Below are 13,616 nucleotides of genomic sequence, written 5' to 3' on the forward strand. Positions count from 1 at the left end.
AACATTTTTTTACACGGTAACCTGTAGTACCTACTAATTGACGTTTTGTAATAAATTAAAAAACAATGTACTTTTCTAACTACGTGGATCCCGTAATCCCGCTTCATATCCATCTAGCATACTACATTAGACAAACTATGAATGTCATTTGCCTCCAGCGAATACCTACCACTGGTCTTCAAATAGAGGTAGATAACTATAATACCTACATGAAACAAATATGAATCTGCATTCGGGGTGCACCTCACCAGATCGAGCGCAATCGACCTACATCACGCAAGAAAGCACGTCGTCTCTATTCATGTACCAGTACGGCTTTGAAATCATTGTTTACGAGGCAGCTTCGTGTTATTATTCCGATTGCATTGATTGCGTAAAACTACGCAGTTGCAATGAAATAGCTGGTCAGGACAACCTTCGATGAAAATTAATCCGAAATACAGGCTGTTACCCTTATTAGGGCTACTGATTACTAATACGATACAAGCCGGAAAAAAAAAAAAGTTTTGTATGGAAGTTGAGTCACAAGAAGACTTTATCTCCGTACAATATAAAAAAATAACCGAATTTCAATGTTTTTCCACCTGTATCGTAGGTATTAGTTTTTTTTTTCATAGATGATTTAATTTAATTTATTAATAAAACTTGTATTTGTATATTGTATTGTAAATTATATTTTAACCAACTTCATATTTGTTTGCGTACATATGGCAAATAAATTATTATGATTATGAGTAATCACTAATCAGTAGCCCTAATATGGGTTACATTACAGTACATTATACATAGTACAGGTTTTTTTTTAACATCCTATATTTCAGCAACAGGTGGGTTAGTTCTGTAGCAAATGTTTATCAGGATTTTCAATAGGCTAGTCACTAGCCGCTAGTGTCTTCAAAAAAAACATCTAGTCCGTCAGCCAGGTTAGGTCAATTGAAAAATAAATAATGAAGATATAGCCAGCTAAGGTTCAATGTTACGCCCAATTTTTCGACACTTTTTAGCAGGATGTGACATCACTGGCCCCACTACCGAACTTTGACGTGCTTCTTCTTTGTCATTTTTTGTTTAGTTGACGAAAGAAAAAACACTTGTCCATTTTTTTCTGATAATCTACGGACTAAATAGAATAACATTTTTTTTGGCTTATTCATTTTATCCACCCTAAAACAGCCACCCTAAGGTTCGGAAACGCGTGTCCGTCTATCCACCCCGTAATGGGAATTCACATAATAATTCCGATTATCCACCCCGTTGACCCACGTCCTTTTAAAACTAAAGTCATAACTCCCTTGGGGAGAAAACCTATACGTAAATCCATAGTTGCTGCGGGAACAATTGAGGCCATTGTCCTTTAGTATACTGGAATGGAAACATCATCGACGAGCTAGTGTGATGAAAAATAATGTAAGCTTGAAAATAGTAATATATCAATAGTTCTTGCAGGAAGTGGGATCTTGAGATAAAACCAGACCTTTTTGTGTGATTTGATCACACGGTATCCCCATATCACACGGTGCAGATTGCAAACCTTTGCTACCAAAAGTGCCCCATATTAAAAATAAGTGTTTCAACATTTATTCACGTAACGGTAGATTTATTCGCGTAGTAGTTTATAGTGCAAATGGTCAGACACACAACGAAGTGACAAAGAAGAATAAAATAATAAATTAAAAAAAAAACCCGACTGCCTTAAAAAATACTAAAAAGAAGAAAACAAGTCTAGTGGGCTATGTACCCAGTGTCACTCGCGTCATCAAGACAAATCCAATGACGTATCATTTATCAAAATCGGTTCAGCCATTGAGTAGTTACGAGAGGACATGGGAATAGACATACATACGCGTCAAACATATAACCCTCCTTCTAAGCAGTCGGGTAAAAAGTGAAATGATAAAAGTTTCGTTTTGTCGTTCCGATGTACGGAACTCTAAAAGAGTGCTTTTTGCTTCCAAGAATCAACACGATTCTTAGAAGCAAAAAGCACTCTCCTCTCGTGTCACGAGTTCTACAGGCACTCAATTTTTTCAGATTTTTTTTTTGTTGCCCTAAAGTTCTTTTGGTCAACGATAGGTACTGTTCAAGTTAATTGCCTTATCCTAATTACTTTCACATAATGAGATACCTTACTACATGAAAAGACTTGAACGTTCGTTTTATATTTATAAAATATATAATTGGTTGTGAATTTGGTATTGACTGATCTAGGTTACTTCAGGCTCTAAGCAAATGAAAGCGTAGGTTAATCACACGATGCAAGTGCCGGTGCAAAGTGGATAGCGATTACGGTAGAGTAGCTGTGATGTTATGAATAATTTTATTTTGTTTAAGAATATTATTCGGTTTCGTTTTTCACGATTAGTGCAATCTAAGTCTCAAAGTTTGTTTGCATCATTTTGTACATTTTAATTTACGCCGATTTTTTATCCATAACCTACTCAATAACATTTTGTTTGTCAAATATCTCAGATTCGATGCATATAAATGTAAGTGATGTCACCAAGAACCAGGAAAGGTATAGTAAAAATTATACATTTGTAAGTAGAAGTACGTCGGATACAGATTCTTTAAAACCCTTTACCGTCCTCTTGTTTACCTGTTACAATTCTAGTTATTTTTAAGTATTTAGACATGCTCACAGGTAACTACTATTTAAGAAAGTGCACATTATTGCTACGATACTATTGCAACCAAGAGCCAACTCTGTGTATTTACTGTTCCATAAAGCGGAAGTAGCAATTAAACAGCGTGTTCTCGGTGGCATTGAAAACAATACCGCCACCGGGAACACTCTCAGGCTCTTTCCCCAACACCGACCTAAGAAACACCCGTCTTGATCGTCAAATACCAAACCTAACACCATTTAACAAAACTCATTATAGTGTTTAATGTTCGCGGAAGCTCGTAAGTGTATTTGGATGATTTGCTTGACAAATTTGACCTTGATTCCGCGCTGACTCTCAAGATTCATTGTATGGTCTTCATTCACTTTTTTCTTGCCGATACGATCTTGCTCATGGGGAATGAATATAACTACGTGAAATGCTGATAATTGATGTGTAGGTAATAAGTTAGACGAGAAAATTTAATCAGTTTATTATTATTTATTTAGATTAAAATTTTATTATTTCAATTTTTATCAGCAGCCATTGGTATTATTTGCGTTTTGGAGACCAAAATGTTTAGTTTTGATTATGTTTCCATACAAGTAGGTATTTACAAAAGAAAGTGACGAAAAACCTACTGTAAAATATAAATACGCGTTTTTATACAGTCGCTTTCGTAAATATCGAGGCTGTCTCGGTGCTATGTTTTTTTTTCTCTCGTCTACTATGATGTCCTATTTGGCCTATTTCATGTCCAAACTGTTTTTATTCAATGACATATCTCAATTAAATATGCATGTTTACTTCCGACCAGCATTACTGTCAATCCCAAATGATTGATGATTGCAAGCACTATAAAAACTATTTTACTCAATTATTGTATAATACTTTACCTCAGTAAATTTGCAGTCGGTGTTAAAACATTTCAAGTGCGTCGCATCAATGATTCTACTTTCGTGGTGACCAGTTTACCAGAATTCGACTATGACAACTACAAAAACATGATTAATTTTAAAACAACTAAAGGGAAATCGTTGTCTTTTAACGACGAAACCTTTGAAGAGTACGACTTGACCACTATCCCTATCGGTGAAAAAAGAAACAAAGCTAAAGTGCCATCGTTGTACATAAACAAAATAAGAGATAATTATTTCAAACATTTTTATGCCACTTTGAAGAAATCCAATAAAACCACCAGCTCATTGACACCTAGCTCTGTTACCGATAAGCCCATTCTGGCTAATAGTACTGCTATTGCTTTGAAAAATACTAATTCTGGCTTAAGCGCGAATATTGAAAAAGCAAGGAGGCTTGCTTCTGTGTTGATTGGGGAAGGTCAGTATTACACGTATGCCAGTAACAGGATCAAAGTGAAGATGGATGGTGCAAGAACAAAAAAGCAACGTAAAGTTCGAAAAGTTACTCCTGTGTTCAGCATGAAGCGCAAAAATAGTTGAGGTATTCCAATGAATTGACAACACCACACTTTCATACATTTATCTATATTCAGTAAACCATTGTTCGACTATGTTCTGGTGTTTGCTTTCTTTTAAAGAGCGTTATCTGTTATTCAATTTACTATGTCCGCATGATTAAAATGTCGTCTATTCTATTGTTTTATACATGCATCTAACAACAATTATACATGCTATTTGTTTAATAAGTATCTAATAAAATAATCAACAATAAGTTACCTACGTCTATAGACGCATTTAAATTGAATTCACTAATTATAACGCATTTTCCCTAACCGTCTAGAAATGCTTACATAAAGACTTACATTTATAATTATGATCCTTTTTCAAAGCAAATTCAGGGTTTTCATATGACGCTGAACATTTCGTTAAGACGTTGTACAAGTATAGCTGGTTGTGCATACAGCGCTAGATGGATTAAACACTGACGTGGAAGGGCAGGTATACTCATACTGCAGATAAGTTCCATTAGATTCCGAAACGCAGTAGTAGTAAGTCTGGCAGGTAGTGTCTGCAGAATTAGCAAATCTTCCTGCAGAACTGCAAGTAAAAGTGGAGCTTGAAGTGCAGTTATAGTCGGATTCGCAGAGAGTCGTGTTCGGGTCAAAGTATGTATCATCAGGGCAGGTATATGTCGTTTCTGTATACGATCCATCAATTTCAACACATTCGATATAAGAACTGCAGTTAGTCGAGCTGGGATCAGCTATGTATCCATCCGATGTACAGACAGAAGTATTTGTCGTGGTGGTTGTTACATTGCATACATAGTTAGTGGAAGCTGTGCATTGGGCTGAGTTTGGGTTGAAGACTGAGGTGGTCGGGCAGACGTAGTTGTAGGATAGGTAAGTGCCAGTACTGCTGTCGTATACGCAGTAGGTGTAATTCTTGCAAGTTGTGTCGTCTGGGTCTGCAAAGCGGCCTGCTGAAGTGCAGTTCACTGCAGCGTGAACTTGCCATGCACAACACAGCATCTAAAATAAGCATAAGAGCAAATAGGGGGATTAGATGTCAAATATTTTACTTACATAGAAAAATATACCTCTGACGAATTAAATCATTTGAACGTGATATTTTGTCAAAAGCTTTCTAACACTGAAGTCCGTTTCCATATATCAATTATTTAATCGGTTATAAAAACATTCTGACATAAAATTAAGTAATTATTGTAGTTACTACTGATGTAGTGTAGTAGTAATGTGGCGAGAATATATGTGTAGTAAGTTTTAATTTGAATATATAAATCAATTAAAAACAAAATAAAACAATAACGGAGGAGGAAAGTAGCTATAACTTACAAGGAATACTGCAACCCCTGTCCTGTGATCCATTTTGCGAGTCTTAATAAAATCGTGAGAGTTTTCGCATTATATACTATCGCGAACTATAAAGTTGATATCCCTAATTTCCAAGATACCGTAAATGGCTTCAAAATTGATGTTGTAATCCCCCATCACACACTATTTAGCTGACCAATAAACTGACTAACGTATACAAAATTATGTCATCAAATGTGGCATTATGCTGGCTTTACTGGACTGGAAATAGATTTTTCCTCAACATTTCTCCCCAGCCCAGGCCAGGCCAGGCCCTAAAATGATTCCTCTTCTTCTGCATACCTAATATGATATGTATCGGTATCTGATGTTCTAATGCCAGCCAAGATGTAGGGTGTCAACCTACAGTGTGCTCTCTGAACCGTGTGTCACTAAAGAACCTTCACATTCTGTCTGCCATTGTGCTACGACTGTAGAGTCGTAGTACCGTAGTACCTATGTGCCCAACCAATTACATTTTCAAATTCAATTTTTCAGCCTTAAATGGCTTCGATCTTGCTACTGTTTTCCTTATTTCTGATTATCATTACTATCATGTCATCGAAAAAAAATCTGACTGACTTAAACCTCGTCTCGTTAGTATAATCATACAAGTTTACTCAGCACTAGCCACCATATCTCGCGCGACTGAAAAACTGGACAGGATTTGTTGGGTTTCATGGGGTCATTTGTTTACGATTCGATAAAATAATCCCACAGATATCAAATTGAATTACCTATTGAGGCAGAAAAGGTGTTTAAAGTAAACTGTCAATATCATTTATTTATAATATTTATTTCATATTCTATATTATTATTTTTACAAGTAAACACAAATCTAGCATGAATTTGACTTTTATAAAATATGTCACATAGAATAAACCAACCACCTTCACATCCTTTTGTAAATTGTAGTGTAACACAATCATTGTAAATACAATAAATTCCTTAATTGTTTTAGGTAAACAACTTAAATTCTAAGAATCTGTTTCCTATAAAATTGTATGTATTTAATGTAGGTACGAGTATGTACACTAGTTACAGGTGTAGCTTGATGAACATATTTTTGAAACAGGATTAAATAGAGCTGGCGACGTGCATTTCATTTTTGTGCTCACATAGGTATCATTAGATGTCAATACACAGAAGTAATAAGTCTCACACGTCGTATCCTCAGGGTCGGTAAACCTTCCTACCGATGGACAAGTAAACGTGGTTGGACAAGTATAGTCCAACACACAGTTATTTGTAGCTGGATCGAACAACGTACCGTCAGGGCAAAAGTACGTAGTTTCTATAAACGTCCCACCATCTGCAACACATTCGATATAAGAGCTACAGTTATCAGTGCCTGGGTCAGCTATAAAACCTTCTGATGCGCAGACGGAAATTGGCATGTCACTTGACGTTGTGGTTAAATTGCATATGTAGTTAGTAGAGGCTGTGCATTGGCGACTATTAGGGTTAAAGACTGAGGTTGTGGGACAATGGTAGTAGTAAGAAATGTAGTTGCCGCTGGAGCTGTTGTAGACACAGAGGGTATAATTCTGGCATGTGGTATCCGTGATGTCTGCGAAGCGGCCTGCGGCTGTGCAGTTGACAGATTGCGCGTGAATTTGCCAAGCGCAGCATAGCACCTAAGAAAAAGAAAACTAATGATTATGGTTGTTACAATAAATATAATAACTTAACGCTGTAACATGTCTGGCAGTTCACCGTTTCTCCGGTAAGCCATACCTAAAAGCCATCAGGGGCTAACAGCAAAAGTCCGACCGAAAAAAAAACTGCAAGAATCTACGCCCAGCAGTAGATACTTAGCTACGTTATGGAAAGAATTGCATTACTACGAATATGGCCTCCAGGGGCGTACGGGCGTGTAGGGGGGAGCTTCTGGCTCAGGGGAAACAAGTCACATTTTTTTTTAGGTTGAATCCTCGTTGGGTTTGTATGACTTGTGTGTGTTCTTACAGTGTGGAGGTGGAGGAACTGCATGAACACGCATATTTTGCATAAGCTTAGCTATCGTAAGGTCGCGGGTGAGCAAGGAAATTATTTTAGTTCATTGAATCCTCGTGCTTGTTTTCTCGTTCACACAACATGGCTTGCGAGGTTTTTTATAAATTAATGTATAGTACATATTGTAAGACACACAATGTCCAGGGGGGCAGCTGCCCCCCCGGGTACGCCCATGATGGCCTCTTAAAAAACGAATAACGTTACAGATAAAAAAATACGTCATCAATTCAAGCTTTTTTGCTGACCGTAGGTACTTACTTTGAGATCCCATTTAGCCATTCTCTATACCTAATGTTATGTAATACCTATACCACTTATGTCTACCAGTGGAAGTGGTAAATATTCGACTTGTAATACTTATTTATCCTGAATATCTTCTATCTAATGAAATTAAGGAAAAGCTTGTAAAAAAAAATGTTGATGTCGTTATCAAAACGATTTATTTTAGAATTGTTCTTGTCAAAACGCTTACATATTATTTGAACTATCTAATACGCCTATCACGCACTCATTCTAGCTAGCTTAACATAATGTGTGCTTTGCCAGATAGGTGCGCGATGATGCATCGGAGATTCAGAGGAAATTCATAGAAGTTAATAAATAATAATAAAGCAATTGTTATTAGAAAAAATGTACCTAATTGTGAAAAAGTGCACATTTTTCAACTCTTCGAGCTTTTGGCAATATTTTTGTTAGTTATTTAGGTACTTTTATCAGGCTACCATATGGCACCGGCTGCACGTGTCTCAGCTTTTGACAAAATGCAATGAATGCCACTCATGTAAAGCCTTACTCTTAGATGATAATGCTTAAGTAAATTAAATTTGAGAAAGGCACAAAGATCCTAAAGTTCGCCATGGATTTATCTTGGGAACAGCTAATTTCACCAAATTAATAAAGAAAGCCAACTCACAAAACACACTGCAACTATTGCTCTGCCGTCCATGTTGCTTTTGATAAAACTGAACTGGAAGTGTATATATACCCCAGGAAACTGCAAATAGTGATATCCAATAAAAGGAAGGATTATTGCTCTGAATGCTATCAATATTGATGTGAATCCATCGTCAAACAATCAGTTTATGTGATGTCTAGCTAATGTGGGTCAATTACTGCAATTGAATAATCTGTGACCTGGATACGGATCGACTTTGTTTGTTTCAATGTTGGTAATATGATTTCACCAATTTCGGGCATGTTTTTGCCGTCTTAGAACTACTTCAAGATTCGGGAGACGTGAGCACCGACCCAACACCCTCAGATATTGATAATCATCGTTCACATTCATATTTAAATATCTAGGTAAAACTCCTATACTTTTAATTGCAGAGTGACCAATTGACTATGCACGAACTGAATCGGGTAGGGTAAGTCCTGCTCACGTCTCCCGAATCAACTGTATAGCTTGCTCATATATACTCTATGAGCAGTCCACTGCTGGGCCTAGGCCTCCCCCAATGAGCGCCATTGTTTTCTGTTCTCGGCTAGACGCATCTAGCTTCTACCGGCAGCCTTTCGCAGATCGTCACTCCACCTGGACGGAGGGCGTCCTACACTACGTTTGCCAAGACGCGGTCTCCACTCAAGAACTCGTTTACTCCAGCTACTCTTTCATAAGCACACGTCAATTATTCTGATTTTGGAAGAAGTTTAATTTGCTGTTCTCTCAATTACATTCTAATTTCCTTTTTTCGTTGCGAAAGTTATCACAAAACATGGCGCATGTAATGTATGTGTTTTTTGTAAAGTGAGAACCTAATAGATATTCTATGCAAAGCTAGACGAAGGGCAATATTGGCTTCAACACATAATCAATTTATTTCATTATTTGTGGAATCTAGGTGAATTTGAAGTGTATCTAAACTCAATTATCATCTCGTAGTGTTGTACTGTTTTATTCATATGTTTTAGCAGACAAGTATTCAATAAAACCATTAAACAGTGGCGCATGTAATGTATGTGTTTTTTGTAAAGTTGCTAAGATGTACCTAATAGAAAATAAAATATTCTATGCAAAGCTAGACGAAGGGCAATATTGGCTTCAACACATAATCTCACTTATTTTTTATTTATTTCATTATTGTGTGGAATCTAGGTGAGACTTGTTGAAGTTGTATCTAAACAAAACAATTATCTCCTATCTTGTGTGCGTAGTGTTGTACTGTTGTCGATATTCATATGTTTTAGCAGACAAGTATTCAATAAAACCATTAAAGATTAAGTAAGTAGGTATACATCCAGAGCATGGTACAATCACCTGCATTAATATCTGCCACATCGGTCCGTGCAAATTGTAGATTGTTCAACAAGGGACTAAAACAAGCCGTAAAGACACGAGATGTTTCGCCAGCGAGGGTGCCTATATAGTTCGAGTGTCATTATGGTTGCTTAGTCTCGGATTAAACACTCTACCTTTCACTTTGAATGCGAGGGAAAAAACGACGTTCTGTTCAAAATTACAATATTACTTTTTTAAAAACGTATGCTGTTTGTTTTCTTTGAATAGACGGAGACGGCATCACACTTATCCGTCAGTTAAAATTAATCAATGGGTGGTGAAACAGCCCCTAAGTTTAATATGTCAATGTACAGTCAACGTCATAAATAAGTGATCATTTCTGTACCTTGTCGCTTTCAATCGTTACACAATTTCGTATGGCTTATCAACATGACGTTAAAGTGACAAGGTACAAAAGTGATCACTTATTTGTGACGTTGACTGTACTTAATAAAGAACCAAAAATCACACATGTAAGGTTTGGAAACACTACTAACCTAAGTATGACTATTTATCGACATTTAAGTCATCGAATTTCTCTCGCCCTTTGTAAGGCTTAGGTGGTACTAAAGAGGCCCTCCCAGTATTCGTTTATATCTCGCTAGAGATAAATGAAACAGTGTGACGCCTATGCAAATGTATCCAATTATAAAACTAAGCTGGCATTAAACTGAATAGTGTCTTCCGAGTTACACGACTCGTTGTAATACACGCCTCGCCGTGTCCTAAATATGGCACAAATATGGATTTTCACGGTGTTTCTAATTGTGAGTACAGACCAATATCTATTGGAACAAATGCTGTTGTTTAGTTAGTCAGTGTGACAAAAGAAGGTGCTGTTAGTACCTACAGTGCCCATCTGCTTATTTTCAATTTCCTTAGATGACTTACGGCATCATATCATATTGTAACTATGTATAAATTTTCTATTATACTGTTATTTTTACGTAACTATAGTCCATTCAGGATAACATTGGACTCTAGAAGGTCACAGAAGAAGAGATTCTAAACATTTTTTGTTAAGTCGTAATAATGATGATGATGATGATGATGATGATGAATAAAAGAAGTAATAAGATGAAGTCATAATTTTGTTTACTTTGTAAGTAGATTAAATACATAATTTCCTTACAAAATAACACAATATTAATACGTAATTTTCTACATAATATTAATTCGATTTATCATAATTTCATACCTAACTGTGTTTCGTTGACTCATGCGCTCTCATTTCCTGTTTAAAAATATTGTACCTACTCGTAGTTTCTGCTATAAAGCGCAAGCTTTTTTCAATTCCAAATTTCATCAAATTTGGTGCAGTGCTTTAGTTGTGAAAAGATATGTATGATTAAAGTATATTCGTATATGATTAAAGGTCATCACATTTTGATCCAAACTGGCGATTAAAAACTATAAATAATGTACAGAATATTTCTTGAGTCAGAATATTATAAACGTTCCGATTCTTGCAGAATGTTCTTTACCTCTGCCTCTTTAGACATTTTATAGGAAGACGTTTCTGTTTTTAACAAAATAGGTTTTTTTTATTGTATTTAAATTATTATATGAAAAATAGCAAAGTTCATCTCACTAATATTCATTATAATTGCGAAAGATTGTAAGTATGTATGTATGTTTGTTTGTTACCTGCCACTTCACGTCTTAGCCGCTGAACCAATTTAGGTGAAATTCGGTATACAGATAGTACAAGTCCCGGGGAAGCACATAGAATCCTAGTCTTTACCCCGGAAAATTGCATAGTTCCATAGTGAACGGAGTCGCGGGCAACAGTTAGTTAATGAACTAATATTGACGTCTTCGATATTTTAATTAGAATTAAGTTTAGACTGTTTATTAAAAAAATGAAATTTATTAAATGACTTCCTAAAGCGTGCATTATAAAGAACCTATTTTTCTTCTGTCCATTCCTATATTGAACAGACTGTAGGTATATACAAAGATCCAATTTCTGACGGAGTTAATTATAAGATAATGGGAATCGTATCATAGTATGTTTATATTATATTACTTCGCATTCATATAAACAAATGATATTAAAAACATAAAAATATTCGGCCACAAGGCCCTTGAGCTTTTTAAGGAGCTGGGTTGACGATTGAGGGAGAAGGGCAACGACCCCGCTCAGGGTCCTGGTTAGTTCAGCAGGTCTCCATTGCTATTCAGCGGGGCAACGCTGCTGGTGTAATGGGGACCTTTGGGTTTGGCAGGACACGGGGGATCATATATGTTAAAATTTGTTGTGTTTTTTGTTTATATGTATAGTTTATAAGGTTTGACGAGGCTTGTTGCGGATGTATCAATGTGTTATTTCTTTATTTTATTTTTTATTAACGAAGCATGTGGCTGAACGTATGATATTGGTAACTTCGCATTATCTTATAATGAACTCAGCCAGAAATTGGAACTTAGTATATACTTACCTAACATTACAAACAAGTTGTTTAGTCACAGAAGGAGCCATAACAGTGCTACAGAAACCTAGTTACTCGGTTTTTTTTTTCCTGTAATAAAACGATAAACAAACTAAAACTTTTATAAGCCGCGTAAAGATGCGCTGACTTTAAGACCTGATATAAACTGTGTTGTTGATAAGAGATAACATCTCAATTACAGGGATTTTGGCGCGGTGTGAGCGAGGCGAGCGTGTGTACTGCTCGAGGAAGGTTCCCGAACGACAACGTGGCCGACTGCAAAGGCTACACCATGTGCCTGAGCGGCGCTCCGGGAGTCTACACGCAATACGACCTCTCCTGCCCTGATACCTTCATCTACAGTCACATCGACAATCAGTGTACCAACATAACCAGCTATCAGTGCTATCCGCAGTACAATTGCAGCAGTCTTGGCGACTTTAGAAACGAGAACGATCTTAACTGCACAACATACATTGCATGCATTCATGGATTGAACGAGATCGCTACTGCAAGGCTAGTAGAGTGTCCGGAGGGTACACTTTTCAGTTCTTTAAATGGTACCTGTGTTAACAGCACGCAGGTTGTCTGCATCAGTGACGATAAACCACCGATTATTCTAGATCCTCTACCAAGCCAAGAATCTAAACCCAAATCTAACAATGCAATTAATCTTTGCTCTCAATATGTGTTGCTCATAATACTGTTAATAATAAAAATGTAAGTAGTTTTAATAAAGATTTTAATTTGGATAAAATTGGTCTACTTACAGAAACATTTACCCTGTCTGACATTGTATTTATTAAGAGAGTAAAATCGTAAAATTAGATGTCATGTTATTAAAAAAAACTGATATAAAATAAAATTAAAATCAAAAATTAGTGAATGTATCCAGCTGAGGGAAAATACCAATATTAGAATTTATTGTTTTTCTTGCAACATTCAACAGGTAAACGTTTATTTAACTGTTGCAGTAGTTTCTGAAAGTTGAGTTTGGACATTTCCTGTATAATTTACAGACCCTTAAATATTATATCGAATGTAGTGTAGGCCTGTCAGAATGACGAACATACCTACCTACGTGTCCTTTGTTATTTTTTATAAAGTTTTCAATCACAGTCAAAAACTGGACAAGTAGAGTCTGGTGTATTCGGGGTCTAGACCAAAACCTAGCGCTGCATAGCGCCACTCAAAATCCACCATCATAATTTGCTTTGCTTGTCACCACACTTCGGCAGCTCTCATCACGAGACGCGCAAGCGCCTCTACGTATTCCACACGCTCTACCCTCTGGCTGTCTCTGTGCGGACTCCACTTTGATGACAGAAATTTGATCCTAAGAACTTATGTAGGACGTAGTATCTAACTAAAGGATAAAAAAGTAAAGCGATACCTATCTACAGGTACGAATCCCTAACCAGTGAGCGTATATGTGAAATCAGCTAATGCTAATGTTTTAAGTATGTCTGCGATTAACGCCTGCTTAATACCTA

General features: G+C 36.5%; 3 protein-coding genes across 3 annotated transcripts; 1 reads left to right on the forward strand and 2 right to left on the reverse strand.

Moving 5' to 3' along the window:
- Positions 1 to 3,084: 3,084 nt before the first annotated feature.
- On the reverse strand, positions 3,085 to 5,412 carry LOC141445558 (uncharacterized). The gene is made up of 2 exons (XM_074111394.1): positions 5,380 to 5,412; positions 3,085 to 5,055 (listed from the first exon to the last, which is right to left on the reverse strand). The coding sequence occupies exons 1-2, from the start codon at positions 5,410 to 5,412 to the stop codon at positions 4,450 to 4,452; spliced, it is 639 nt and encodes a 212-aa protein (XP_073967495.1). The 3' UTR covers positions 3,085 to 4,449.
- A 749-nt stretch (positions 5,413 to 6,161) lies between these two features.
- On the reverse strand, positions 6,162 to 8,431 carry LOC141445560 (uncharacterized). Its single transcript, XM_074111395.1, has 2 exons — positions 8,327 to 8,431; positions 6,162 to 7,034 (listed from the first exon to the last, which is right to left on the reverse strand). The coding sequence occupies exons 1-2, from the start codon at positions 8,357 to 8,359 to the stop codon at positions 6,432 to 6,434; spliced, it is 636 nt and encodes a 211-aa protein (XP_073967496.1). The 5' UTR covers positions 8,360 to 8,431; the 3' UTR covers positions 6,162 to 6,431.
- A 1,835-nt stretch (positions 8,432 to 10,266) lies between these two features.
- On the forward strand, positions 10,267 to 13,326 carry LOC141444732 (uncharacterized). The gene is made up of 2 exons (XM_074110352.1): positions 10,267 to 10,458; positions 12,326 to 13,326. Exons 1-2 carry the CDS (start codon positions 10,423 to 10,425, stop codon positions 12,845 to 12,847), a joined length of 558 nt encoding a protein of 185 aa, XP_073966453.1. The 5' UTR covers positions 10,267 to 10,422; the 3' UTR covers positions 12,848 to 13,326.
- Positions 13,327 to 13,616: the final 290 nt, after the last annotated feature.

The sequence above is a fragment of the Choristoneura fumiferana genome, chromosome 2 (assembly GCF_025370935.1).
Source record: "Choristoneura fumiferana chromosome 2, NRCan_CFum_1, whole genome shotgun sequence".
NCBI lineage: Eukaryota > Metazoa > Arthropoda > Insecta > Lepidoptera > Tortricidae > Choristoneura > Choristoneura fumiferana.

Coding starts and splice junctions, on each gene's coding strand:
- LOC141445558 (XM_074111394.1), bottom strand. CDS start 5,412: ATGGATCACAGGACAGGGGTTGCAGTATTCCTT. Junction 5,056..5,379: donor CAGGGGTTGCAGTATTCCTT/GTAAGTTATAGC, acceptor TGCTTATTTTAG/ATGCTGTGTTGTGCATGGCA.
- LOC141445560 (XM_074111395.1), bottom strand. CDS start 8,359: ATGGACGGCAGAGCAATAGTTGCAGTGTGTTTT. Junction 7,035..8,326: donor CAATAGTTGCAGTGTGTTTT/GTGAGTTGGCTT, acceptor TCTTTTTCTTAG/GTGCTATGCTGCGCTTGGCA.
- LOC141444732 (XM_074110352.1), top strand. CDS start 10,423: ATGGCACAAATATGGATTTTCACGGTGTTTCTAATT. Junction 10,459..12,325: donor TTTTCACGGTGTTTCTAATT/GTGAGTACAGAC, acceptor TCTCAATTACAG/GGATTTTGGCGCGGTGTGAG.